We start from the raw sequence: 26,162 nt of genomic DNA on the forward strand, positions 1-26,162 counted from the left end.
TCATGTTTCTGTGGGCTCACGAAAATCTGGCAACAGTGCATCGCTACCAGAGTGGGTGGTTCCACGCCGCTTGCTAGCGCATCCCGACAATAGGAATTACAAAGGTTCCTGTCCAAATGATGGGGGAAGAGGGCTTTTTATATGAATATTATACCATTGCATGAACAATACAGCAATATTATTTCTCATTTTTCAGAGCTATAAACAGCATAGCTCAGAGCCAGATCCTGAACGAGTGCAGCAAATTATCCAGAGGGCAATAGAAGATGGGGAATGGGTAGTAAAGAAGGTAGGTTATTGGTTATAACTAATTAACAAGTTCTTAAAGAAATGTGCGATGGTTTTTGCTGTAACCAGATTAGTTATTGTTCAAAATTTTCCAATTGCTTTGCACTTGACAGTCATGTTTAAACCCAATTTTACTGCTAGTATTAAACCATCAGTTCTTTGCATCATTCTTGAATTATATAGCTGCAGTTTAACTCATAATGATGCATGTGTGGGTGAAAATTACCCAGCTAATTTTCAAATAATTTGTTTGATCACTTCTGAGGATTGTCCAAGGCTGCTCACTCTGCAGTCAATATATGCATATGAGAACACTTCCACAATTATAGCAAATTCATCAGGCCTGCTGTAACCCATAAACATTGCTTTTTTTGTACACAATAATTTGTGCCTATTTGAACATTTTTCAGAGAATATCTCTTGATGAACAAAAAACAAGACATGTATTGTTCATTGTGTTTTTCTTTCAGTATTCTGGTGCAAAGCAGTAAATGAATAAATAGCAAGCCATTTTCATAGGTAGGTACTTCCAACAGTTATAACTTAGATGCATGGCCATGAAAATAGGCAGCTGGGTAGAATTTCACTGGCACCACATGGGAAAAGCAAATCGAGAGCGGGACAAAAGTCGCTGGTTTCCACACACTGTGTGGCAACAGCAACCAGGCTGCATTGCCTAGTTCAAGCATCAGACCGACCTCTCTACAGGGCACTTTTGAGTCCCATTCAATACACAGCTGGTGACAGTGTGAATTGAAAGTTTGTTATGGGTCCCGGAAATGGAGTTCCGTATCTACACATCGGACTGCTCTTAAACCTCCGAACACATGGGGTTGTGCTCCGACATGGCAACAGCACGAACTTCTGCCACCTTCCTAATTTCATGACCGTGCGTTTGGTAAGAACAAAGTGTATAGTATATCTTTGTGGACCCCTGGAATGCTGCATTTGGCTTCAGCTTGCAAGATTACAATGTTAAATTTAAATAAGTATTGAGCTCATTTTTCAATATACGTTCAGGGTGAATCTTGTCCATGCAAATGAAGAATTTGAATTTCAGAATTTACATTTAATGAATAGGTTCTGAGAGATAGGGGATAAAAACAGCCAGAGCATGGCTCCCGTATGGCTTTCATCAAGAATGTGTTTGGCCTCACCTCCACACCAAGTATATGTTCCTTCTTGGCATGATGCAATACACAGCAGTACATTTTCCTTTTAACTGGCATTGCTTCAATACACATATTAGGACTAGGCTGATATCAATTTGAACTGATCAATGTTGATACTCTTTCAGATTCCCACTGATAGCAATGCTTGAGAATTGTAACAATTAAAAGTTGTGTAAAATATTGATTAGTGTTTATGGATGATTATCATTCATTTATAAGCATCAGTTTTCTGGAACCTAAAAATATTCAAGAATTAGATCAGACAGAATATTATAATACCTGATATGCAATCACAAAATACAGTTTTTTCTAAAGGTGCGTATTATACATGTGCAAACCGAACTGTTTGCGAGCTGCTTTGTGAACCGTTCGCTGAAATTATTCTTACAGCGAACTTCCAACAATCCATGGGAAACCGCGAACCACAGGCAAATCATTTGTTCAGTGTTCATCTTGTCATCATGTCTTTGCGTGAGGAAAAGTATGCGATTTTGGTGATGGCAGAGCTAGGAATTTTAGGTGCAAAAATTTGCCAATAAAGGTGCAAAAAGGGTGCCAATTTTTGTACAAAAAAGGTGCTAAAATAGGTGCTAATTTTCAGATGTAAATTTATTGTGAGCAGTGCATACATATATAATTCAACTTGTCTGGATAAACACAGAGTATTCGCTGGTTTTAAATCGTTTAATATAACTAAGCAAAGAAAATTTTCTGATACATTAGAAAGTGACATAAAGGAAACTATGCTGCTTCTTACTTGCTTAGAATTAGTCATCTAGAAAACTGTTAAAATAGATTACATTCAAAATTTCTATGTTCTTCTGAGTGAGGCTACATCTGCGGTCACTAAGCAGATACTGTAAGTTGAAAAAAAACGTTCAACGTCAACAGACACAAGTGGTGCGTATTTTGTTTTCAACCTGTAGTCCACATCCTTGTTGTAGATTGTAGGGTTTGAACAATTAGTAAACAATACAGCATAGGACAAAAAAGCACAACTTCTAGCAATTGTAATGCGTCATTGTTGGCACTGTTTAAAGTCCGTGCGCTTACTACGTTAACGTCCAAGAACTGAAGAAAGCCGATTCATTCTTGTGTGGTAAACAAGAATCGCATGCCAAGAAGCCATGCCTCGAATGTGGGTGGGGTTAAACAGCGCGCAGGTTGTATTTAAAAAAATGATAAAGATGCAAAAAGAGCGAAAAGGTGCAAAATGTTCCGAGATTGTGAAAAAAGTGCAAAAAGGTGCAACCGAAACACCATGAGTAGAGTTCAATACGTGCTTATTTTGGAGATGAGTAACTTTTTTACTCATTTTCACACAAAATAATTTAAGGTGCAGTGCCTAAAATTCCTAGCTCTGGTGATAAGGGGTGCGGCTTTAGTGATGGCTAGTTTGTGCAAGAAGAAGAGGAAACAACGACGTTGGTGGCACAGCAACCTGTATAAGAAACGCACTGGTACGGAGCTTATGGTGGATTTTAAGTCACATTTGTCTGCACAAATATTCATCTCTGCACCTATTTCCCTCCAGGCATCTTCTTTTAAATATTTTTTTTTTTTTTTAAATGGTCCTTATGTTTAGTATCCCAAAGTAAAGGTCTGGTTTCATAAATACCAATAAGCTTTAGTGCATTTTCCTCTGACCACTCCATAATTACATCAAAAACTGTAACAAAACCAATAGAAAATCTGGAGGTTCGCGAGCAGACCAGAAGCAACGAACTACGCACGATGCCATCCCAGTGTGAACTGCAAACGCCTTTGTATTCGTCAGAAAACCAACAGGACATGGAACACCACGAGCGGTTCACAAGCAGTTCGCCCTGCTCTGAAAACCACGTCCCAATAGTGAGAAGAGGTTCACAAGCGGTTCGCGGACGGTTCGGTTCGCACATGTATACGCACCTTAAGGCTGACCGAGGTTGATGTATCAGTATCGGTCGATATAACTGGTATCGGTGTTGGAAAGAATCGCTTTGAAGTTATTTACTCTTTACTGACACTTTCCAGGCATTTTGGTCTTTCACAGGCTCTGCAAAAATGCCACAAAACACTTTTGTTAGTTCTAATTTTGCAAAATTCAAAGTTTTCTGTTATTTTGCACCAGTTTTGTGTGAAAGTTTAATTTTGAGAATTTTAATATTCTTATGGTATTTTTGAATATTTTAAAGCAAAAATCTTGGTAAATTGATGAATATAATTAACAGTGGAATACACACTAATTATTAATCAATATTTTGAATACTTTTTTATTATTACAATTTTCAAGCACCTGTGTCGGTGGGAATCTGTATCGGTTCAATGTGACATCAGCTCAACCCTATTTTTTTCCCCACAATATTGGTGCAAAATAGATGGAAACTTTGAATTTTTTCACAACTTCCAGGATAATTTGATGCCGCTAAAGTGTCGTGCAGTATTTTTGTGGACCCAACAAAACACCTAAATGCAGGGAAAGTATTGGTTGGTATCAGTAAATAAAATACAACCAATTCTTTCCGATACCAGTGGTATCGTTATCGGCTCAGGCCTAATATATACACACATACAGAATGGGTCTGTAACTTGGTATCAGACTAATCATTTTGAAACTAATAGTGTATTAAATAACACACATCATCAATGCCACATCACACACACACATGGAATTAGAAAATATATGGTGTTCTGCAAGTAGGTGTACCCAAGTGGAATTTTGTAGAATTTTTTCATGTGGATGTATGGCCTCAAAGAAAATGTAACATATTTTCAAGTTTCAGTATCTGCCCATTTTTTGTTTTACAAAAACATGAAATGCTCATATTGCTTTCTTCACTGTAATAATGTACGTAAATAGTGAAAAGTGGTTTTCAGCCTCCAATATAAATATGGTAGTTTTTCCATTTTTAACCATTGTTATAACTGTATCTTTAATCAAACTAAAAATAAAGGTCTGATGAAGGGAGTGTGTGTTCTCCTGAAATGCCACAACAAAAACTGTCTTTTTATGCTTTTAACAACCGTAGTCTACAAGAGAAATAATTCTACAAATATGGTAGGTCATTCCAAAAGCAAATGTTTCTTCTTGTAGTTTATGGGTTGTTATCATCATCATCCTTAGCCGTTTCCTGCCTCTCTCTGGGTCGACATAGAAGTCCTTTTTTCCTGGTCTTCCACCACTCCTCTCTTTCCACGGTATTCCAATCTTATCCTCTTCTCCTAACATTCTCTACTATCTGCTCTTTCCACTGGCATCTTGGTCTCCCCCTTGGCCTTATTCCCACTCCTTGTGCATTGTAAGCTCTTACTGGTAGTCTTTCTGCATCCATCCTCTTCATGTGTCCGAACCATCTCATCTGTGCCTGATCTATCCTGTCCTGAAGCTTCACCACACATACTGTCTGTTGGATCTCCTCATTCCTTATTCTATCCCTTCTAGTCTTCCCCAATATGCTTAAAAATTTCATCTCCACTGCCTGCATCTTACTTTTGTCTCTCTCTGTCATTGTCCAAGTCTCTGCTCCATATGTAATTATTGGTACATAGTATGTGTTATATATTACCTTCTTGCATTTCATAGGCACATCCCTGTTCCATATTAATCTTCGAACACTTTGCTATAGTCCACGACCCATTTGTCCTCTTCTGTTTACCTCCTCATCTATTCTTCCACTTCTCTCAATTATGCTTCCTAGATATTCAAAGCTCTCCACTACCCTCAACTCTTCCATGTCCATCTTATTCTTGGTTCATTTCTGGCTCTGTTACTTGTTATTATACCATGTTTGTTACAACCTGTCCCGCGCTAGCTGAATGTTGGCTTTTCTAGCATAAACCACGCAGCATTGCTGCTGCAGGTCGCATGAACTTCGTGAAGAGGAAAGCAAAAGCCAGGTAGCAAATTAAAATACGCAACGTGGCAACAGTGTGTATGTAAGCTCCTCTCTTCTGGCTTCCATTCGCTCCTCGCCTGCCAGTAGACGACGTTTTCCTTGTTTCTCATTGGCACCAAAACTGTCGAGTGATCGCTAGCGTGGGAAACAGGATAGGGTTCTAACAAACATGGTATAGCACCTCGCTCTTTTCTGCACTGAATTTTATTCCTGCTCTTCTGATTTCCTTATTCCAACTATCAAGCTGTCTCTGTACTTCTTCTTTCCTGTTTCCCCATATTACTAAGTCATCAGCGAACAATAAGGCCTTCATCTCTTCCTCTTCTATCTTCTTCCCCACCTCTTTGTTAATTGCATCCATTGTAATTATGAAGAGCAGTGGGGAAAGAGCACTTCCATGTTTTAGTCCATTTCTTATACTGAACCACTGTGTTCTTCCCACTGGTGTCTTTACACAGCTCTGGTTGGCCTTGTATGTGCTCTGCACTCTACACACTATCTCTTCCTCGACCCCTTTCCCTCTTAGAGCCTTCCAAATCTTTGTTCTGATCATGCTATCATATGCCTTTTCTATATCTAGAAATGCCATAATCAAATCATTTCCATACTTGTAGTGTCTTTCCTTATGGTGAATATCAGATCTTCTGATATGATATATCAGATCTATGTGGTTGTTACGAGCCTGTAAAAATGTTACATAAAAACACTCTGTACTTATAGTGTGAAATCCTTCAAACTACATCTCACCTCATGTATTCAGATATAGTTTTAAACCAGTCACATTCCAGTGAATCAAGCTGAACAAAGCAACCTTTGAAATTTCAAATAACATTAGTTGATTGATCCTTTTTTTTTCTTGCAGTATTCAATAGCTTCTAGTCATCCACCGAAACCTAATGGATACCTCCAAATCTTCTCAAATGCATGAAATAACAAACAAACAAATACTCGCTCTGCATCAAGTTTCTGAATCAATCCAAGCCCGGAATTTTTGGAATGGCATTGCAGTGTGGCACAGGTGCCCACATACAGTGAACAGAATCCTCCGAGGAAGTGTCCCTTTATTTTTCACAAAAGTGATAGAACCCTGCGACCATGAGAAACTGTTGGAAGCGGTCAGCGTGTTGAATGGAAATTCGATTGAAAAGAAGGAAATTTTTGAGTCTTTGAATACCCTGGGGACAGTGGTTGAAGATGTAAAAGATGAGCTGTGTCTTGAAGATGAAAAGGAAGATTCTCTGTATATAGTTGGAAGAAAGCTCATTCCTAAGGACAGTGAACTTTTCTCACTTATTCTGGAAATTGGAGTGCTTGGTAAGTTAGTATTTCTTGTATCAGTTTACTTGTAGCTGCTGGTTCAGTGGCCGAGCACAGTAAGTGGTCATCTTTTTGATTTTGACACCAAAGTTCCCAGGTTTCAATCCCATTATGGGAATGGGTGGTATTTGTGAGTGTCCCTTCATCAAATATCATCTAGTCACTCGCTCATCCTCATTGTTGCCACAAAGTGGCAGAAAAGCGACACTACATAACAAAAATACAAATATAGATTCACTTGTAGTGCAGTGACACTTCAAAAAGCCATGAGAAGTGCTATATTGTGTTGATGCGTAAGTTTGCAGCGTTTACGTTCGGTATGGCAGCCCTGAGGTGTTAGGAGTTTATTTATATTTTAACATTCGTCAATTGGAGTGGCATGTTGTGCTTTGAATACACATTGAATTTCCTTGTTTGTTGAAGGAAGACAGTGTTATTTGTGGGCTAAAGAACAATAAATGTCAAATGGGGAAAAAACAAACACTTTCGACATATTCTTCTGTGAGAGGAGCAAAGGCTGGGGAGGCACCTCAAAACATTTGTTCTGTGTACGGGGAGAGAAGGGCAAGAAAATGGTTTTGTCATTTCAGAGGGCAATTTTGACTTGAGTGATTCTCCACGTTCAGGAAGACCATTGGTCTTTGATGAAGATGGTTTAATCCATGATGATCCACATCAGTTGACCCAAGAATTAGCAAATGTGACAATTCAACCATTATGAGACATTTACATTCCGTGGGCTAGGTTCAGGATACTGCATGCTTTAAGTGAAAACACAAATCAACAAGTGCTGCTGTGACAATCCTTTAACATGACAAAAGCTGCTATCCAGGGGCTTAGTTGGGAGGTTATTCCACATCCTCCTTACTCCCCCGATCTTGCACCCTCAGATTTCCACCTTTTTGTCTCTCAATCCACCAATCTTCAAGGAAACTCCTTTGGTAACAAAAATGATCTTCAAAATTGGCTTGATGACATCTTTTTACCCCAAATCAACTGATTTCCTCCGACATTGAATCTAAAAACACCCAGCATAGGTAGACAGTCGTAGACAATGAAGGAAAAAAATGTTAATGATTAATTTCTGTCTTTTGTTAATCTGAAATGAGTATCAAATAATAATAATAAAAAAAACTTTTGCCATGGTGAAAAAATGCTGTGAACTTATGCATCACCCGGATTGACATATTAAAGAAAAATGGGATAGGATACGTGGACATATATATCTTCAGTATTTCTCAATATGATATTCCACTGTCCTGCACACTTGGTCCATTTTGATGGAAGCAGTCAGTACCACAGGTAATTATTTTATCCTTTAACATTATGTAGTTTACTTCAGTAGCCTGTACCCCACTACTAGCATGGTATATTTTGCTAATTGTTTTTCAAATTTTTAAATATGGAATGGTCACCTAGAGTCAGACATGGACTGTAAAGGGGGTAAAATGTTGTCATTCTTAACTCTCTCCCCGGTCGGGCTTGGTTGTTTGTGAATGTCCATTCATCAATTTCATCATTTCATCACTCATCCCCATCTTCGCAAATTAGCCAAGAGGCACAAAACGCGAAGTAAAATAAACTAAATCAAATCAAATCAAATTAACTCTCTCCTTAAAGGGTCTTATGCTATGGCTGCTGTTGTCTTGCTCTAGTTACATTGGAAGTTCATTGCCATAATGATAAAAATAATCAAAATAAATAAAAGCTCCAAAGGAATTACCATGTTTGCCAGTGTATGAAACACACACCCTTTTTTGTAGACATTTTTTTAAAAAGTTTATCACTGAATATTATAATTAATTTACAGTATTTCAAATATAAAATAATGTGTAGTTCTACTTACAACAAATAACTTACATAATCTAACTAGGAAAGAATACATTTTAATCTTCGTCAGAACTGACATACATCTCCAGAGCCAAATGAAATCACTTGAAACCTCATCTAAATCAGAATAGTAAGTAATCAAAAACTTAGTATCGGCGTACAAGGTGAAGCCTGTTTTTAAGACCAATTTTTAAAGGGAAAAATATCTGTCTTGTATGCCAGCAAATATGGTATATCTTACGTTTAATTAATATTTCAAGGGTGAGCTCTTGAAAAATTTCCAAACTTTCAAGAGCTAACATCACTCTGATCTGCTGGGTAGATGATAACATAATGAACAGATTTTCTTGGGCTATCAACCAAGTGAATTCTGGAAATGTTTCCGATCTCTTGAGAGCTAACGTCACTATCATCCACCCTGAATACGAGGGCGAAACGTTTCCATAACTAACCTGGTTGATAGCCCCAAAAAAATTTGTTCATCATTCATTGCGAGGAAAGCTGATAAAATGGTTTTAGGTGCTTCGGTTCTGTGTCCGCAACATTACATAGAATAAATATATTTTCTCTTTTCTTCCCTTAGACAAAAGACGGAATATTGCAACCTACTTTGGTCTGAAGCACACCCTTGAGAAGAAATCACCCTCTGTAGCATTTCCATTTAGCATAGAGTTCACTGGTGAAGTTATAAGGTTATCAGGATATGTGGATAACATTGAAAAGGATTCATCATCAACGTGGCTGAAGAACGTGTTCTTCCATAAATTCTGCAAATGGGTTGAAGAAAGCGATAATTTCCAAAGCAGCGGGATACCAGGGTCTATGAAACTGGTGCCTGTAGACAAGTATAGTGAAATGTACCAGAGGTTGAAGATGGAGTATGGCAAGAAAATAGAGAAGGTAAAGAATAATGTCATGCATAACAATCATATAAACATATAATTGCATTACATTGGTGTTAGTTATGCATTAACCTCAATTACTTTTCCTTTTGAGATTTTGTTTTTAAACATTTCTTTGTAATTGCAAATCCCTGGAAAATGACTGTCACCATGGGCATTGCCAGAAATTTTTGTAAGGGGGGTCAAGGCCATTGATGAGACTTGAATAGAAGAAATAATAACAATAATAATTATTATTATTATGATCATCATACTTATTATTATAAAATATTAGCAATTATAAATGAATAATAATAATAGAATTGAAGTAAAATTTGTGAATAATTCTTATTGTTGTTATTAGATGGACCATTATTATTATTATTATTATTAGAGCCCGGACGTTTGGCAAAATGCCTCTTTTTATCTACTGCATATATTGATAAAATTTTTCCGGATATACATTTTTTATGTTGTTTCGAATGTTTTAGAAGCCTTTTCATTTTGCCTATTTTGCCTATTTGGGACCCCACTGCCTATTTTTAATTATAATGCCTTTTTTTGCCTTTTTCAATGAAATTTGAACATTTTTTAAAAAAAATGTGTAAATAAATCATTTTTCTCCGAAAAAACATTGTTGGCATTTATTTTTTTTCCGTTTATTATGTGAATAATTTTCGCCTTATTTAAGTAATATTGAACTCACGTATGTTTCAACATTGCTGAAGGAGAAAAATGTGTTTTAAAAAAAAATAGTATTTCGTGCTGAGTTATGATATTGCCTTTCCGTTAACATGTCCTTGTGAATGATTGACTGCTGAAAACCTGTTGCAGAACACCTGCACAATTACGTCATCACATCCAGCGTCCGTGTCAGGAGGTTATTGACAAGAAACAGCACTAATGCCCAAGGGCCTTTGCATGGATTCCAAAATCAAGTTCTCTATCTTTAGTTTAGTTCTGCACTTTGGAAGGAAAGGATCGTGTAGTTGTCATCATGCCGAAATTTAGTGTGCTATTAGGTGGTAAGTTACATGGTTACGTGCATGAATTTGGTGAAAGCACATTTTTGACAGATGGTACTATTCTTCTCTGCAAGATATGTGAAAAAACATTCAACCATGAGAAAAAATACTTTATATCTCAGCATGCGTCAACAGCAAAACATAAATCTGCAGTTGCCAAAAAGGTTGGACAGAAGAAGATATCCCTAATTTCAACAGTGGGCACTTTATCCAACAGGCAATCTCAGTTTTCTCTTGAACTTTGCAAAGCTTTCATGGAAGCAGGGATACCTTTCTGGAAAGTGGAAAGACAAGTCACTGAGGAAATTCCTGGAGAAATACACTAAAGAAATGGTGCCGTCGGAATCTACGCCGCGGAAAACATATTTAAGTATCTGCTACGAAGAAGCTCTGCAAAGAATTCGTGCTGAAGTTGGTGGAAAGAAGGTTTGGATTTAAACGGATGAAAGTACTGACGCTATGGGACGCTGAATAGCCAACGTCATCGTATGAACTATTGAACCAACATGCGGAGAATCCTCGTCATTTCTTCTCACGTCAGAACAACTAGAGAGAGCCAATGGTTCGTCAATAGCTCAGTTATTCTCAAATTCCCTACTTCTGCTCTGGACAGATGGTGTACATCATGATGACATGTTACTTTTTATCAGTGATGCAGCTCCCTATATAAAGAAGGCTGCCATAGCATTGAAAATTCTCTTCCCAAACATGCTTCATATCACATGTGTAGACTACGCAGTGCACAGAATCGCCGAAAAAGTTAGTGTTGCACCCAGAAGTGGACAGGTTGATTTCGAACACAAAGAAGATATTTCTGAAATCTCCCTCTCGAACCCGAACATTTCAGGAAGTTGCACCTGAGCTTAGTTTACCTCCGCAACCAGTCTTGACGAGATGGGGAACCTGGATATCAGCAGCTATATATTATGCTAACCACCTTGAAAAAATCAGTGAGGTGATCGATGCTCTTCCAGAAAATGAAGCGGCTTCAATTCGTGAAGTGAAAAAACTCCTGTGCTATTCAGAACTGAAGAATGAACTGTCGTTTATTTTTGCACATTATGGTGCATTGCAAGAGACAATTACAAAGCTAGAAAAAAGAGGTGAGACTCTTGTAGCATCCATGAAAATCTTCGAGGAATCTATGCAGCAGATGATGGAAGTGTCAGGAGAAAAGGGGTCAGCTGTTGTGGAAAAGTGCAAATGGGTAGTGAGTGCAAATGATGACTTGAAACAATTGAAGACAATTTGTGATATTCTAAAAGGTGAAAATGCTGTTATCGAAATGAGTCCAGCTACATTTGCTTGTTTTATGTATGTTTCATTAACATTTTGCCAGAAATTATAGATAAAAGTAAGGGACTTTCAAATGTGCCTTTTCCAGTTTATTTTGCCTTTTTTCCCATTTTTAGTGCCTATTTTCCACATTATAAATGCCTTTTTGCCTGCCTATTTTAACGAAAATAAATGCCTGAACTTCCGGGCTCTAATTATTATGTACTGCAATGCATAGTTATTGCATTTCTTTATTTGTTTTTAGACACCTCTTTCAAAAAAGGCTTTAAGCATTAGGGAGAAATTTTAAACAGATGGTTTATATGTTGTGACCTCTCATAAAAAAAATTAATTTTTGGAATTTTGAAAACTGCGAAATCATTTATTCTTTGGTGCAAACAGTAGAATATGAAAATATAAACTGGTTCCTGTTTTCTACACACTTTTTTTTTAGATTTAACACATTATTATCTTTGAATACCAACTAATTGAACTTTATTTTCATTATTAACATTAGAAATAAGGTTTCTGAATTCTTGAAATGAACTATGCAAATTTCCAGGGGTCAATGGATGGGTTCAACCCCCACCCCCTCCCGTCAATGACTGTCACAGTAATATGTTAGTTTTTTTTTAAAAAAAAGAAACCTATTACATCAGTCATAACAATCCAATGCTAGACACAGACCAACGAGAGGCCATCAACTTTGGCAACCTGTTTTACAGAAAATTACAAAGTAACAGCAAAAAAAGAAATTTCATTCATGTGCAAGTGAAATCCAGTGAACATGAAATCAAGAATCAGAAATATGGACAAAATCAGGTCATTTATAAAATTATTAGAATATTAGTCAACAGTCTTTGAGTGGTGACAGTGGTTCACTGACACCAATAGGTGAATAAATTAAGTTTTTTGCCAAATTACACTGAATCATTATATTGTTCAAGGTTGAAAAGAAAAATGTTCATTTAAAAAAGAACAGTGTGCTGTAACACACAGACACATATACAGGAGCTACACCGACACACACACACAGGAGCTGTACAACTACAGTGGAACCCCAATTTTATGTTATCCTGTATTCTACATTCAATCTTAATAATTCCTACCAAACAAAATGTTTAAAGTTTTCCCCGATTTTACATTTCCCTGTATTTTAAGTTTTATCAGCTTGGTCCCCTGAAAACATAAAATTGAGGTTGCGCCGCAGTTAAATCATGTGATTTCCTATGGTACTACAGATAAAAAAGGCTGTTTTAACTACTGGTACTGTGAAGATTGCAGAGTTGAATTGTGAATTTCCCATTGCCATTATGTTGTTGAGTGCGTCACTGAAACCACATCATAGGTGAATAAATTAAGTTTTTTGCTAAATTACACTGAATCATTAAGTCTGAAAATTTTTGTAATTTTTGATATGTCTAAATTTTCTTGAAAATGTTGTTAAACTTTTTACATTTCTAAGTTTTCTCTGAATTAAACTATTATGCAGATGTGGACGGAGAACACGGACCCTAAGAAGTTTGTCTATGAGGACATAGCCATTGCTTCATATCTGATTCTTCTCTGGGAGCAGGAGAGGGTAGAGAAAGGCCTCCAGCAGAAACAGTCATTTGTGGATTTGGGGTGTGGCAATGGTCTCCTCGTTTACATTCTGAGCAGTGAAGGACATCCAGGCCTGGGACTTGATGTGAGGAAGAGAAAGATCTGGGATATGTACCCAAGCACCACTCAGTTGCAGGTGAGCAACCACATGCCAAGGTGGCTGTATCAGGGGTAGACAAAACTAAAAATAATTTGGGAGCCAGCTTTTTTTTTTTTTTCACAAACACTGGCTACGAAAACCATGAATCCAACTGAAGTAAACTACAGATTTTGAAATGTGACCTTAAAACATCTTAATTTATTAATTCACACAAAATTGATTTAAAAGTAATTAATTCTTGCACCAGAGTGGCTTTTCTAAACCCCTCTGTATACGTGGCTCTACTGGTAACAGTGTTTATGACTGTCCACTACATTTTAATACGAGACTCTACCATATCACTGCAGATTTCAAAATTTGCCTAGTAACAGTGCACAACTGTATAATAGCATGTTTATTAATGTGATTTAATGATACGACGGTTGCTGGAAAAGTTTCTGCAAACTACCACCAACAGTGGCGCTAGTGTTCCGCTATTATAATAATCGGAAGAATAGACCTTTTTTATGTTTAAATTATATTTGATTGTTTGTTTAAACCTATTTGTTTATTTTTCACAGCAGTTTGAAGAAGTAGTTTCGTGTGAGAAATGGAAATTACTCATGAACACTTTCGGGCAATGATTTTTTTATGATTTCAAATGTATTTTAACACTGAAACAATGCATCGAGTGACTTCATTTGGCTTTTGGGGATGAAGCACCATCCAAAAGGACTGCATACAATTGGTTTTCTGAATTCCAACATGGTAGCATATTTCTCAGTGATGAATTTTGTGAAGGTCATCCATCCATGTCTGTTGTTGCCAGTAATATTAATGCTTTGCGTGAAATGATTGAGAGAGATCGGCATGTGACATGCCATGAGATTCAGGCATCCTTGAACATTGACATGAAAGCAATATATATGATTTTGCATGGTCATCTGAACGTACAGAAACTTTCAAGCCGTTGGATCCCACAACTTGACCGAAGTTCAGAAACAGGCCGTGTGAATTGGTGTAAAGAAGTGCTCAAAAAATTCAACTGAGGCAAGTCAAATTTGGTGTACTACATCGTTACAGGGGACAAAACTTGATCTATTCATACGAACCCGATACTAAACAGAAATCCACTGTTTGACTGTTTCAAAGTGGGCCGAAACCAACAAAAGTTGTTCGTTTGAGGAGTGCTGCCAAGCAAATGATTGCTTGTTTCTTCAGTTATACCGGACATGTGGCAACAATAGCTTTAGAAGATCGAAGGACTGTAAATGCCTAGTGGTATACAACAATTTGTTTGCCAGAGGTCATCAATGAATTGCATAAAACAAACCCAAATCATCGCATTATTCTTCACCACAACGCCAGTTTCCACTCAGCACACCCAACTGTTTATCCAGTAAAAATGTCGAATTAATGACTTGTTCCCACACATGAAAAATAAAATGTGTGGTGAGCAATTTGTGTTGCCTAAAGTAACTGTTGATGCATTCCGAACAGCGATTTCTGAGGTATGAGCTTCAGAGTGGAAAAAAATGCTTTCAAAATTGGTTTGAGCGTGTGCAAAAGTGTACAGATATTAAGGGTGAATACTTTGAAAAACATTAAAGCCATTTCCAGAATTTCAAATGTATTTTTTCATATTGATTGCAGAAACTTTTCCAGCAGCCCTCGTACACGTGATGTGGAAAGGGAAGTTGAAATAATTTAAAGAAAATTTTTTTTTTTTTACGATTGAATTTGAAAATTTGGGTTTCCGGTGAAAATTTTCAGGTACCATGTATTTGTCTACCCTTGGCTATAGCTACACACTGTCCCAGAAATCTCGGGAGCGAGCAAAAACAAGTCACTGCCCAAGTAGTGACTCAAGGGGGCTCGACCAATGAACAAGTGAGATGAGAAGTGTGCAGCTACCAGCCAATTGTAGAGAGCACTGCTTTGTTCAACCAACTCACTTTCTCCCCTTTTCTTCCATTACGTACAGCCTTGCTCCACAGATCCCTGACACAGAGTATAGTAGCTTTCTGCACTAAGTGTTAAAATAAAGGCAAGTTCAAAATGTAACATCACCTCTTCTCGATTAGCTTTTTAAGTCGTTATGTGTGTTGTATACCATATCATTGTGTGTTTAACGTGTACACTGATTTTTCACAAATGAAAATGTTAGTGCATGATTTACACATGCTACATAAAGATAAAAACCACATAAAAAAAATAAAAAGAGAACCTTCAGAAATAAAGGTAAACTTTTGTACCGAAGCAACACAACAAGCTGAGGACTGGAAAAGCACATTGAAGGTGATCAGTCTCTCTCCTCATATACGAGTGTCAAATTAATCACTCACTCAAACTAGTTTGCGTAGCAAGATGGATAGCCTGTGTCAAGAGTACTGACCCAGCATTCGCCTCTAGTAACTGATGGAAACTATGGGGGTGAATAGGTAGAATAAGGGTTAATCTCAAATGATCAACAAACCTTTGCCATTGTATAAACTCAGTCAATTTTTGACACACTGCTCACCATGTTCATTTCATTAACACGAGTTCCTTATCATTCGTGGGAGTGTACTAGTGAGAGTTGTTGTTGTAAATACTATGTACACATTACATGAGGGTGAATGAAACATGACATGAAATATTTACTCTACATGTGATATTGGTGCAAACATTGTGATGGCTACTACCAAAACACTTATTATCAGGGCCGTATCAAGGTTTGTGGGGGGCCCCCCATTTTTTATTATTTTTTACTAGGAGCTTTATTAGCTCAATATGTTAACCACCAATTTTCAGCAGTTGAAATGGTAGACCTGATTTTAGAATCAGTAGTCATTCACAATCGAACATATTGCAGATAGGTTTGCAGGGAGAATAGCGCAGTAAAATAAAGGTACAGGACGAAAATTGTAGCGCTATAGCAGCAGTAAAATTCTGCATCTAAATGCCTACAGTATATTATGAAGAGTTAACAGTAAATACGAAGGGGGTTCAGACGGAAACAGAGAACTGAGCAGTAGACTGTACTTATGTACATAATTTATTATAAATGATGTTATTTAAAATTAAGAATAAAAAGCACAAAAGCGCTGCTTAAAGTTAGGTGTCCTGTAGTTCACTGATGCACCGAGAGAGCGCTAGTATCTCCAAAAAAATGTTCCCTAGAAAAACTCGCAGTTCTAATACGATGTCATTATCGAAAGAAATGTATGTACTTCGTAGGATTATTTATTATCTTAATCATATCTGAGAATTGATTGTTTGAATAAGTGTGGCTTATTTCCACACCACAGCCAAATCAATCCGTGGTATAAAGTATACTGAGCTTCAGATATCTACAAACAGATCAACTGAGAGCTGTGCTACAATTGGATCCAGAAGAGTGTAGACATACGACAATATTGAATTTTTTAAATTTTTAAAATACAACTTCTTATGTAATTTTTCACAAGCATAGCCAGCTGGTTAAAATATTTTTTTGGTGGGGCCCCGGAGCAATTGCCCCAGTTGCCCATAGGTTAATCTGGCCCTGCTTATTATCCATAAATGGTCTGTGCCATAACACTTGGTATTTTCAACGCACTTTCCTTCTGTAATGTACAGAGACCATAACCATAACTTTTACATACCATTTACACTCCTGTTCACATAAAGTGGCACGTTTTATAAAATTGGGCAGTTGAAGTCTGTGCCACTTTTTCTGAATGGGAGTGTACATTGGTTTTCCAGCCCATCTGCATTTCTCCGTATCAATGCTGCAATCCATTCAATTTACATTTCTTACCTGGGCTGTTTTCATTTGAAAGGCTGGAACTTTTTTTCCTGAAATGTTTTCAAAACATGCAGTTTCAGTTGCTTTGAGTACTTGAACAATGCTGTTTTTTCCCCTCCTTTTCTCAAAATTTTCACTAGTTTCCTTAATCTTCAATCTAGAAAAATGGACCACAATTATGTTTTTTATGCATAAGAAACTACGTGACGTTAGCTTTAGTATATATTTGACACTATCTGTGTTATAGGACCCCCCCCCCCCCATCAAGCATATCATCTGTCATGCAACCCTCCCCCCCCCCCCCATCAAGCATATCATCTGTCATGCATGTTGCCTCTCTCCTAGGCAAAAAAATCACGGCATGTCACTGCCATTAGTCATGTTCAGTTTGAGAGGTTGTATCACTTGTCACTTGATGTGGAATCTCCCTAATGTCTGGCTGATTGTAACCAAAACAAATCATGATGTTAAGCTAGATAAAGCTGAATCAGGTTTAACAAAATTGCAGGGCATTCTGGATATCTTCCTGTAACACTTAAAGCATAGTAAATATGGGTAAAAACAAGGTTCCACTGTGTGATATGATGATGTACCCAAAATCCTGATTCCTTTCTTTCGTAAACATGGGTATCAAGAATGCATATGTCACATTATAACTGCACAATTGTAACAGAAATACAACATTAAAAACTTCTTACGTCATGTGCCAACAACATTCTTGTTAAAAATACATAAAAAAAGCACAATGCAAAACACTTCAAAATTTGTCCAATCATCAGGTCTGGCCGAGAGACTGAGATGGAGTTGAAAGCTAGAACAAACTTCCATCTAAAGTGTTTTGTATCATGCTGTTTAATTGTTTTGTGTGGTTTTTAACAAGGAAAATTACAGCAGTTTGTTATTCTTGCATATGCTTCATTGAATACAGCAATTACTTTTACTCTTGCAGGTTACTTCCATCACACCATCAGATGAATCACTGTACCCTGGCTATGATTGGCTGATTGGTAACCATTCAGATGAGTTGACACCTTGGATACCAGTTATTGCTGCTAAAACTTCATTTACCACTCGCTTTTTCTTGCTTCCATGTTGCACATATGACTTTAATCGGAAGTACCAGAGAATCGATGCTTCAAAAAGCCAATACTTTGAATATTTGAACTATGTAAGGACCATCTGTGATACTTGTGGTTTCAAGACCGATATAGACAAACTTAGAATCCCATCAACAAGGCGAGTTTGTATTGTAGGCAGGGACCGAACGTACAAGATAGAAAATACATCAAGCATGGAAGCAAATATTAAATCCTTTATGGAGGCAAGATGTAAGGAGGTATGCATAGCAGGTGAAGCTAGCACCAACAAGTGGGTGGAAAACTTCCAACCTCGAGAAGCAGTAGAAAAGGTCCGCAACTGTACCCAGCTCAATAAAGAACTGATAGACATTATAGTTCAGATTGTAGTTTCCGAACTTCTTAAAAAGCGGCGCCTTGTAGAAGTGAATGTTTCAAACTGCAAGCCCAAGCTTTGGAATTCAGGCGGAGTGCTCGAGATCAGCGAGGTTGCCAAGTTGATCCCAAGAGAGAATCTGAAGCAGTTGAAGAGTGAATGTGGTGGTTTGCAGACACTCCTCAAGAATAACCATAATATTTTCTTTGTTCAGCAGGGAAGGGTGCAATTCAGAATGCCCTCTGTGGTTGGACAGAGGGAAACTCGGAAGAAGATTTTGCAGTCAAATGGGAAACTTCTCTGGAAGCAGAAGCCTTGCTGGTTCTTTACCAACCATCCAGATGGTTGCCCATTGTTGGAGAAAGACTGTAGTTATAAACATAATTCTGAAGGTACAGACAGCAATTCTTTTGTACATGACGATGTATAGTTTGCACATAAGACTTTGTTAATAAAATAATTTAGAAAAAGTTTGTACGTTTGTCATTCAACAACTGTGAAAATCTATCAACTTGTACATGTACACCATGTACTGAACAGAATATATTTTCCTTACCTGAAAACAGAGGTCCGCCAAGTCAAACATAGTATACACATATTCCTTTGCAAAATTTAATATCTTTGGCTTGCAGTTTCTAGTGCCTGGAAATGTAGGCTTTTTTAATTACTCAAGGCAGACAATTAGCAAAGTAAAATATGTCTTTTGGAACTGGACCTACAGTTTAAAGTAGAATCGGAACAACTATGTGCCTCCACCAGTAATCGAACTTGTGACCCATTTATAATAAGGCAACAACATTGCTGCTATGCCTTAACACTGAAGTGAAGGGTAATCAAGTGAATACATGTATGAACATTCCCTCAAAACATTACCATCATGCTTGAAGGATTAAATCACATGCCTCTTTGCCTAATGAAGTATAGACATAACGGACACAATGAACATGAAGGCAGTTTACTACTGCTTTTATCTCTATCCCCCCCCCCCCCAACGTTCCATAAAATACTTCCTTCTTGTGACATGTAAATACGATGTTACTATATCTTGACATTTTTTCAATTTTGACGCCCCCCCTCCCTATAAAATTTTATACAGGTGCCCACGACTTGATCGATTTATTTTGCTTCGCTTTCCAGAACACATGCTCCCTTCATCAGACATTTATTTTTAGTTCGATTAAAGATAGTTATAACAATGGTTAAAATTTATTGTGAATTTTCGTCTGAAGAAGACCCTGTAACGTTTTTATGTATATTTTTTATACCATAAAAGTTTGCCATGGTCAGCATTTTAATGTTTTATTAAAAAAATTTAACAAAGAATCAGTTATACAATGGTTGTTGTCAATGTTACATTGTTGTAATATAGCAACTTAATTGTGAAACAAGCAGTCCGTTTTATTATTATTTCAGATAAAAAAAAATTGATCACTTTTTTTAAAATTATGAATCCCAAATATAATCAGCCGATTCAAAATCATAATTGCTTTCACAGAGATTCTTGATGTTTTCCATTACATTAAATTTTAAAGATGGTGGCCTGCCTGCTCCACTTGTGAAATAGAAAACTCCATAGTGCGTCTGTGTTACCATTTTCATTATTTTATTCCAGCGTTCTTCTGCAATGAACCCCATACATTCAAATTTGTTTCCCATCACTCTTTTTAATCATATGCTTCTCCTCGATGATATGAGCTGACAAACCTGTTCTTGGGTTTAAATTTGTAATGTCCAAATTGTGTTCGTGCCATATTATTGTCATTTTCCTTGTTGCTTGTCCTACATATTCCTTTGAACATGAACAGCTTATATATTCCTGTTGTTTCCACATCTGGTACAGATTTTCTCATTTTGTATTCAGTTAGCATATCGCACTACAATGCTAGGTGTCCCAGGTTCGAATTCCAGCCTGGGCATGGGTATTTGTGAGTCCATCCATCAATTTCATCATGTCATAACTCATCCCCATCTTCACAAATTAGCCATAAGTGGCAGAAAAAGTGAAGTAAATTAAACTAAATCATTTTGTATTCATTAAATGTACATTCCAAACTCCTTGGTGATCTAAAAACAATTTTGAAATTAAAATTTTTGCAATTTTATTTTAGAATGTCTTGTTTAATGGAATACAAACCAATTTCTTTTCAATAGATTTCTCATTGCCAGTTTTTCTCTTTTCTGATAGTTTTCTTGCGACTTGTGTTGTGTTTTGATTTGGTTTATTCTGTTAGCGTGAAAGACATTTTCATCTGCTATATTAAAAAGCTTTTCTTCTTAGTTTTTATTCATACTATAGAAATGAGACACTCAGTAACAGATAATTCAGGTACTCACGTTTTCCACGAAGCTGTTTTAATTAATTTTCTATTAATTTCGGTAGCCACTGCCACCATCATCGTTGGAATTTGTTGTCATTCCTTGGCACGTTTCTTCCTAAATCACCGCTAGGTGCGCTGTTGTTGCCTGTAGATCTGCGTATGTGTCATCTGCTGTTCACCGGTGTTAATTGCTGCAGTAAGGGAAGCAGGCATGTCGCCTGATAATGTTCCCATTAGCACGTGAACACACTTGTATATGTCTTAAATTATGTACATACATATATTTATTTAAAAAAATACTATGATGTACGAGTATATACACACAATTTGCTGACACAACTTATTTCACGTCTGATAACTTTTCTAGATAGTTGGTAACAATTCCCACGGTGTTCCACGTAGGGCATTGAACACAATTGTTGTGCGTGTTGCATAGAGCTGACAACTAAGGGAGTCTTACACACAATGCCCAGAAGAAGTTCACTTTGCTTTGCGAACACTCGTGCAAGCGGCAATACTTCTTACATTTGGCACCAGAGTGCAGTATATACATATATTCAGCACCAGAGTGCTCCATACATGTCGGGGGACTTGAAAAGGTCTGTGCTATATAGTTGCAACCTTTAGCGAGAATTCGTTAAACCTGTCTGATTTTAAGGGGGAGAGGGAGAATTTCTCCTGGGTCCTCCTTGTATTGCTTCAAATATATGGTGATTTTGGGGGGAAATCGTTGAAAATAAATTGAACTTTTATTCTCACTTTTTCTATTGAAGATGAAGTTACAAGGGAGAGTAGTAAATCTGTGTTCAGTACAAAAACATTATTGTGAACACTCCTATGCGAACCGCACATGACGCCACTGAAGGGAAGCCAGGTGTGGTGCACCTGGCCACTGTCTATGGTGAGTTCATGGTTTTAGTACATGATGGCGAGAGTTTCTTTGATTTTTGTGTATATGATAGTGTGCTTTGTATTTAAGGCCGTAGTAAAGGCAATTTAGTGGTAATGTTTCGATAAAAGATGGCAGCACCATTTGCCATGGCAACCGAGGACCATGTTGCCAGATCTCCACGTAATCAAGGTAGACACATACAGGTTGGTCGATTAGGATACTCCTTGATGGGATATGACGTCACGTTGGTTAGCAGATTTTATTGAAAAATCTAAGTAGCTGTGGAGCACCGTAATTGTTTTATCATGAGATTTTAGTTGAATGTTCTTATTGAAAAAAAATACAACAATTTATCAGCAATGGAAGATCGTAATAGTAATATAAAATCCCTTCTATTGTATTATGTATTTCTTTTAATATTTCGAAAGCAGAAGAGAACATACAAAGATAACTAGTTAATTCAAACACGAAATGCATAAAGTAAGGAGAGTAATTGAAATAATTGAAAACATTTTGCAATTACGTTTGAAGCAAATGCTGCGTTCGTTGACTGTAGAATTCACTTTATATGACAGTATTTGAACAAATTTATATCTTTTATTGGTGACGTTACCAGATTTTCTTCATAATTTTGCAGAATTTCAGTGAACATTTTGTAAAAACGCTCTAACGATCCTCAATCTTTTATCCTACAAGTAAATAAACATGTAATTCTGCACCCTTATTTTTACTGAGTTTTAATATCGCGATTTTGAAAGAAAAATGTCAGAAGAATCCTGGATACACAATAGAAGACATATTTGTTATTTTTATAATAGTTAAATATTAAATACAGTTTTGTAGCGCATCTAATTTATTTGCATGTCATGTCACCACACAATGTCCTGTTTCATAGTTCTTTACGGATTTGGTCTATTCTGGTTTTCAGTTCTGCAGCTGATGTAGAATCTTTGGAAGTATCAGTAACATTTTCAAGTAACAGTAACTGTAAACTACTTACGTTATGAAATTAGTAATTGTAACTCAGTTATTTTTCCACCTAACTAGTAAGTTGTACAATTACTTTACTGCATGGAAAGAAATATTAACTTGAACCAAATGTTCTCCTCAAAGAATGGGTACATTGACGATTATTAAAGCTGGCCCCTGTGGCAGAGTGGTTAGCACATCGCGCTACGATGCCAAGGGTCTCGGGTTTGAATCCTGGCCTAGGCTTGGATGTTCGTGAGTGTCCATTTATCAATTTCATCATATCCACTCATCTTCATCATCGTAAATTACCCAAAAGTAGCACAAAAAGCGAAGTAAAATAAAGCAAATCAATCAATCAATTGATGATTATTAAAATCTTGAGACCATGAGGACAATTTTGTATTTTTTTCGTCAAGAGCCAGGATGTATCCCAAGTTTATTTGTATTAGAACACTTACCATATAAGACTACATACATAATCTCCAACAATTCTCATGGACACAGTAATTTTATAGTTCAACAAAAATTCTAAAAAATATTTGGTTTGCTCAACAAAATAAAATGAAATGTTAATCGTCATTGTTTTGTAACAGAAGTTTACTGTGAATTTTATTCCCTCAATGTTTGTACATGAAATGTAAGAAATAAGTTATAATTTCATGAAACTTAATGCTAAGCATTTGGTGGTCATCGGTGGTGAAAAGGACATCGCTCTTGCAACTCATGTTCCGAACAACGTCTTACGAGATGAAACAAATCTAGAGTAAAGTAACTGTAATAATAACTGTCAGGTACTTTTTAAAGAACAGTAATTATATGCAAATTACTTTCTCAAGTGATTAACTCGGAGTTACTTTTAAAGAGTAACTATTCAAACACTGCTGATATATCATAGAGTTCAGCAACATATTGGTATGAATTGCGAGGGAAGTTGAGCCTCCCCCTTGGCAAAGTGGTAATGTAATCGCCTTGTAATACAGGAGTCCCAGGTTCGATAGACGGTGAGTGTACAGTGATCGTCAAATAAAAATAGGACAACTAGATCCTGAAAGTCTCCCTTCTCTGCAATGCATCTTGTGGGTTGTCTAAATCTACGGCGCTGAGTGAATTTTAATAGCAAATTTTCAATGGCAAGTTCTGTCACTGCCATTGAGTTAAGCAACACGCATAACGCATTGCAGGGATTTCAGAATATAGGTGTCCCATTTTTATTGCCGGTGACTGTATATAGTGGTTTGGATCCCACTTTAAACTGTAGGTTCAGTCCCAATTAGCCTTTCTGTGTATAAAGTAGACTTAAAAAACGTATTTCGAGGGAAGATACAATACAGTAATAAATACCATTAGAATAGAAGTTCAATAGCTTACAAATAATTGTTTACAGGGACTACTAAACTAAAAAATCATATTTACGTTGTTGTTTCAATGCATATTTATTATTTTCTTTATCGTACCCTCCAAAACATTATTGCGTTTTGTGAGAGCAGTGTTGGCGATTGGTTTCCAAAACTGGGAGAGGGCAAGCAGTTTAATTTCCCTTGGCAGATAAGGTTTTGTATAGTATTGGGGTAAAAGTGGGGGCCATGTGCACCTATCCCTAATTGCAGCCACTGTCTGAGAGATATGCTTTTTGCAAATCATCATCGCATTCAGGAAGAAATTCATTTTCTTAGGATTTTTGAAAATACCTATCAAAATTTAAACTTGCAAGAATATCAATGAATGCGTACCAATGCTTGACAGACAAGACAAGTAAGTCACACCCCTCGCACTGTTTTTTTTTCCTTCTCCTGTTTCCCCTAATATACCATTTACAATTGATGACCACTTACTATCAGATATTATTAAGGCTTGAAACATAATTTCTTGAGCATATTTTGGACTCTTTGATTTCTAGTAAATCATCACCATTCAATCAAGTGTCTACGCTAGCAAGCAAAAATGTATGTACTCTTCCGTAGAAGCTTATACACCAACTGCCATTGTCCTTTTGTACAAATTTCAAGAGTGCTCTTTACTATTGGTAGAAGACACTTCGATTAGTTTCTCAAATACTCATCTGCAAAAGGAACAAATAAAAATAGTTTTAACATCGTATATGAGACTATGGAATTACATATTTACAACCTTAGACAAGTTGAGTTAATAATTGAATAATTGAACTTGCAGATTTTGTGTAAATGGATTTGAAAATAATGGATCTAATTGGCACTATAATGCTTAACGATATTGTCCTGTTATTAAAGGGCTGTTTGGTTCACGATATGAGCTCACTTCAGTGATCTAACTTTATAATGAATGTTAAATATGATGAGCCTAAAACAGAAATTTGCAAAATAATTGTTAGAAATATTTTCACAGTAGAATGATGATTGCAACGCTATATGGAGTGAGGTTCCTCCAGGTTCGAATCCTGGTTTCATGTATGTATTTGTATCATTATCTTTATTCCAATCATCCATTTTATCAAATCATTATTCATCATCATTGTCCCAAGGAGCAGAAGTTGGAGGTAAAATAAAAGAAATACATTATGAAATGGAAATTCAGTTCCTACTATATTTTTATTTGAATTATTATAGTAGACCAGCCAAGAAGCAAAAAAGCTTAAAAAAGACTTTTATCTGAATGGAATGTTTATAATAGGCATCCATGCTAAATCAATCAGTCATGGGTCTGAAAGAAAAACTAGGGTGGATGCCACCAAAAAATTCGACCTTATACGAGGGTCACTATTTATATTTTGAGCCTCGACAACACTGATTGAAGTTAGGCGCGATTTGACATTTGCACGGAATCGTCTCGCATTATTGACCATAACATACTTCAAATGTTTTGTCAATAGCTTCATTTGTGTTGTTTATGTTGCCTTGGAGATTATGCGACAACAATAAAATGGAATTAACTCGTGAACATTTTCGTGCAATGATTTTTTACGATTTTCGATGGATATATGCATATGAGCTGGAACGTAAACAGCAGTCGACTGTATGGGTGTTTCAAGATGAACCCAATCCAGCAAAAGTTGTTCGCGCTCGAAGCACATCAAAACAAATGGTTGCCTGTTTCTTCGGGAAAACTGGTCATGTGGCAACTGTGGCTTTAGAGGAACGGTCAACTCTGAATGGTACACAACAATTTGTTTGCCAGAGGTCTTCGGTCAAATACGGAAAACAAACAAACGCCGTCGGATCATTCTTCATCAAGACAATGCCAGCTGTCACACATCTCGTCTAACAACCGACTTTATGAACAGTCAAAAAATCGAATTGATGGGTCATCCGCCGTACAGTCCTGATTTGGCACCCAATGACGACTTCTTGTTCCCGAATGTCAAGAATAAATCGCGTGGACAACGATTTTCGTCGGCGGAAGATGCCGTTGATGCGTTCAAAAACCATATTATGGAGGT

The 26,162-nt window shown here is 36.8% G+C and overlaps 1 protein-coding gene across 2 annotated transcripts; it reads left to right on the plus strand.

The window, feature by feature from the left end:
- Positions 1-196: 196 nt before the first annotated feature.
- On the plus strand, positions 197-19,041 carry LOC145992071 (putative tRNA (uracil-O(2)-)-methyltransferase). Of its 2 annotated transcripts, XM_083128254.1 has the most exons (6): positions 204-289; positions 759-807; positions 6,198-6,649; positions 9,066-9,382; positions 13,156-13,404; positions 18,066-19,041. In XM_083128254.1, exons 3-6 carry the CDS (start codon positions 6,232-6,234, stop codon positions 18,996-18,998), a joined length of 1,917 nt encoding a protein of 638 aa, XP_082984380.1. In that variant the 5' UTR covers positions 204-289; positions 759-807; positions 6,198-6,231; the 3' UTR covers positions 18,999-19,041. The 2 variants fall into 2 exon arrangements, with proteins under 2 accessions (XP_082984381.1, XP_082984380.1); XM_083128255.1 differs by lacking the exon at positions 759-807 and having other exon boundaries at positions 197-289.
- Positions 19,042-26,162: the final 7,121 nt, after the last annotated feature.

The sequence above is a fragment of the Lepisma saccharinum genome, chromosome 9, assembly GCF_977018435.1.
Source record: "Lepisma saccharinum chromosome 9, izLepSacc3.1, whole genome shotgun sequence".
Taxonomy (NCBI): domain Eukaryota; kingdom Metazoa; phylum Arthropoda; class Insecta; order Zygentoma; family Lepismatidae; genus Lepisma; species Lepisma saccharinum.

Coding starts and splice junctions, on each gene's coding strand:
- LOC145992071 (XM_083128255.1), top strand. CDS start 6,232: ATGGATACCTCCAAATCTTCTCAAATGCATGAAATAACAAACAAACAA. Junction 6,650..9,065: donor TCTGGAAATTGGAGTGCTTG/GTAAGTTAGTAT, acceptor TTCTTCCCTTAG/ACAAAAGACGGAATATTGCA. Junction 9,383..13,155: donor ATGGCAAGAAAATAGAGAAG/GTAAAGAATAAT, acceptor ACTATTATGCAG/ATGTGGACGGAGAACACGGA.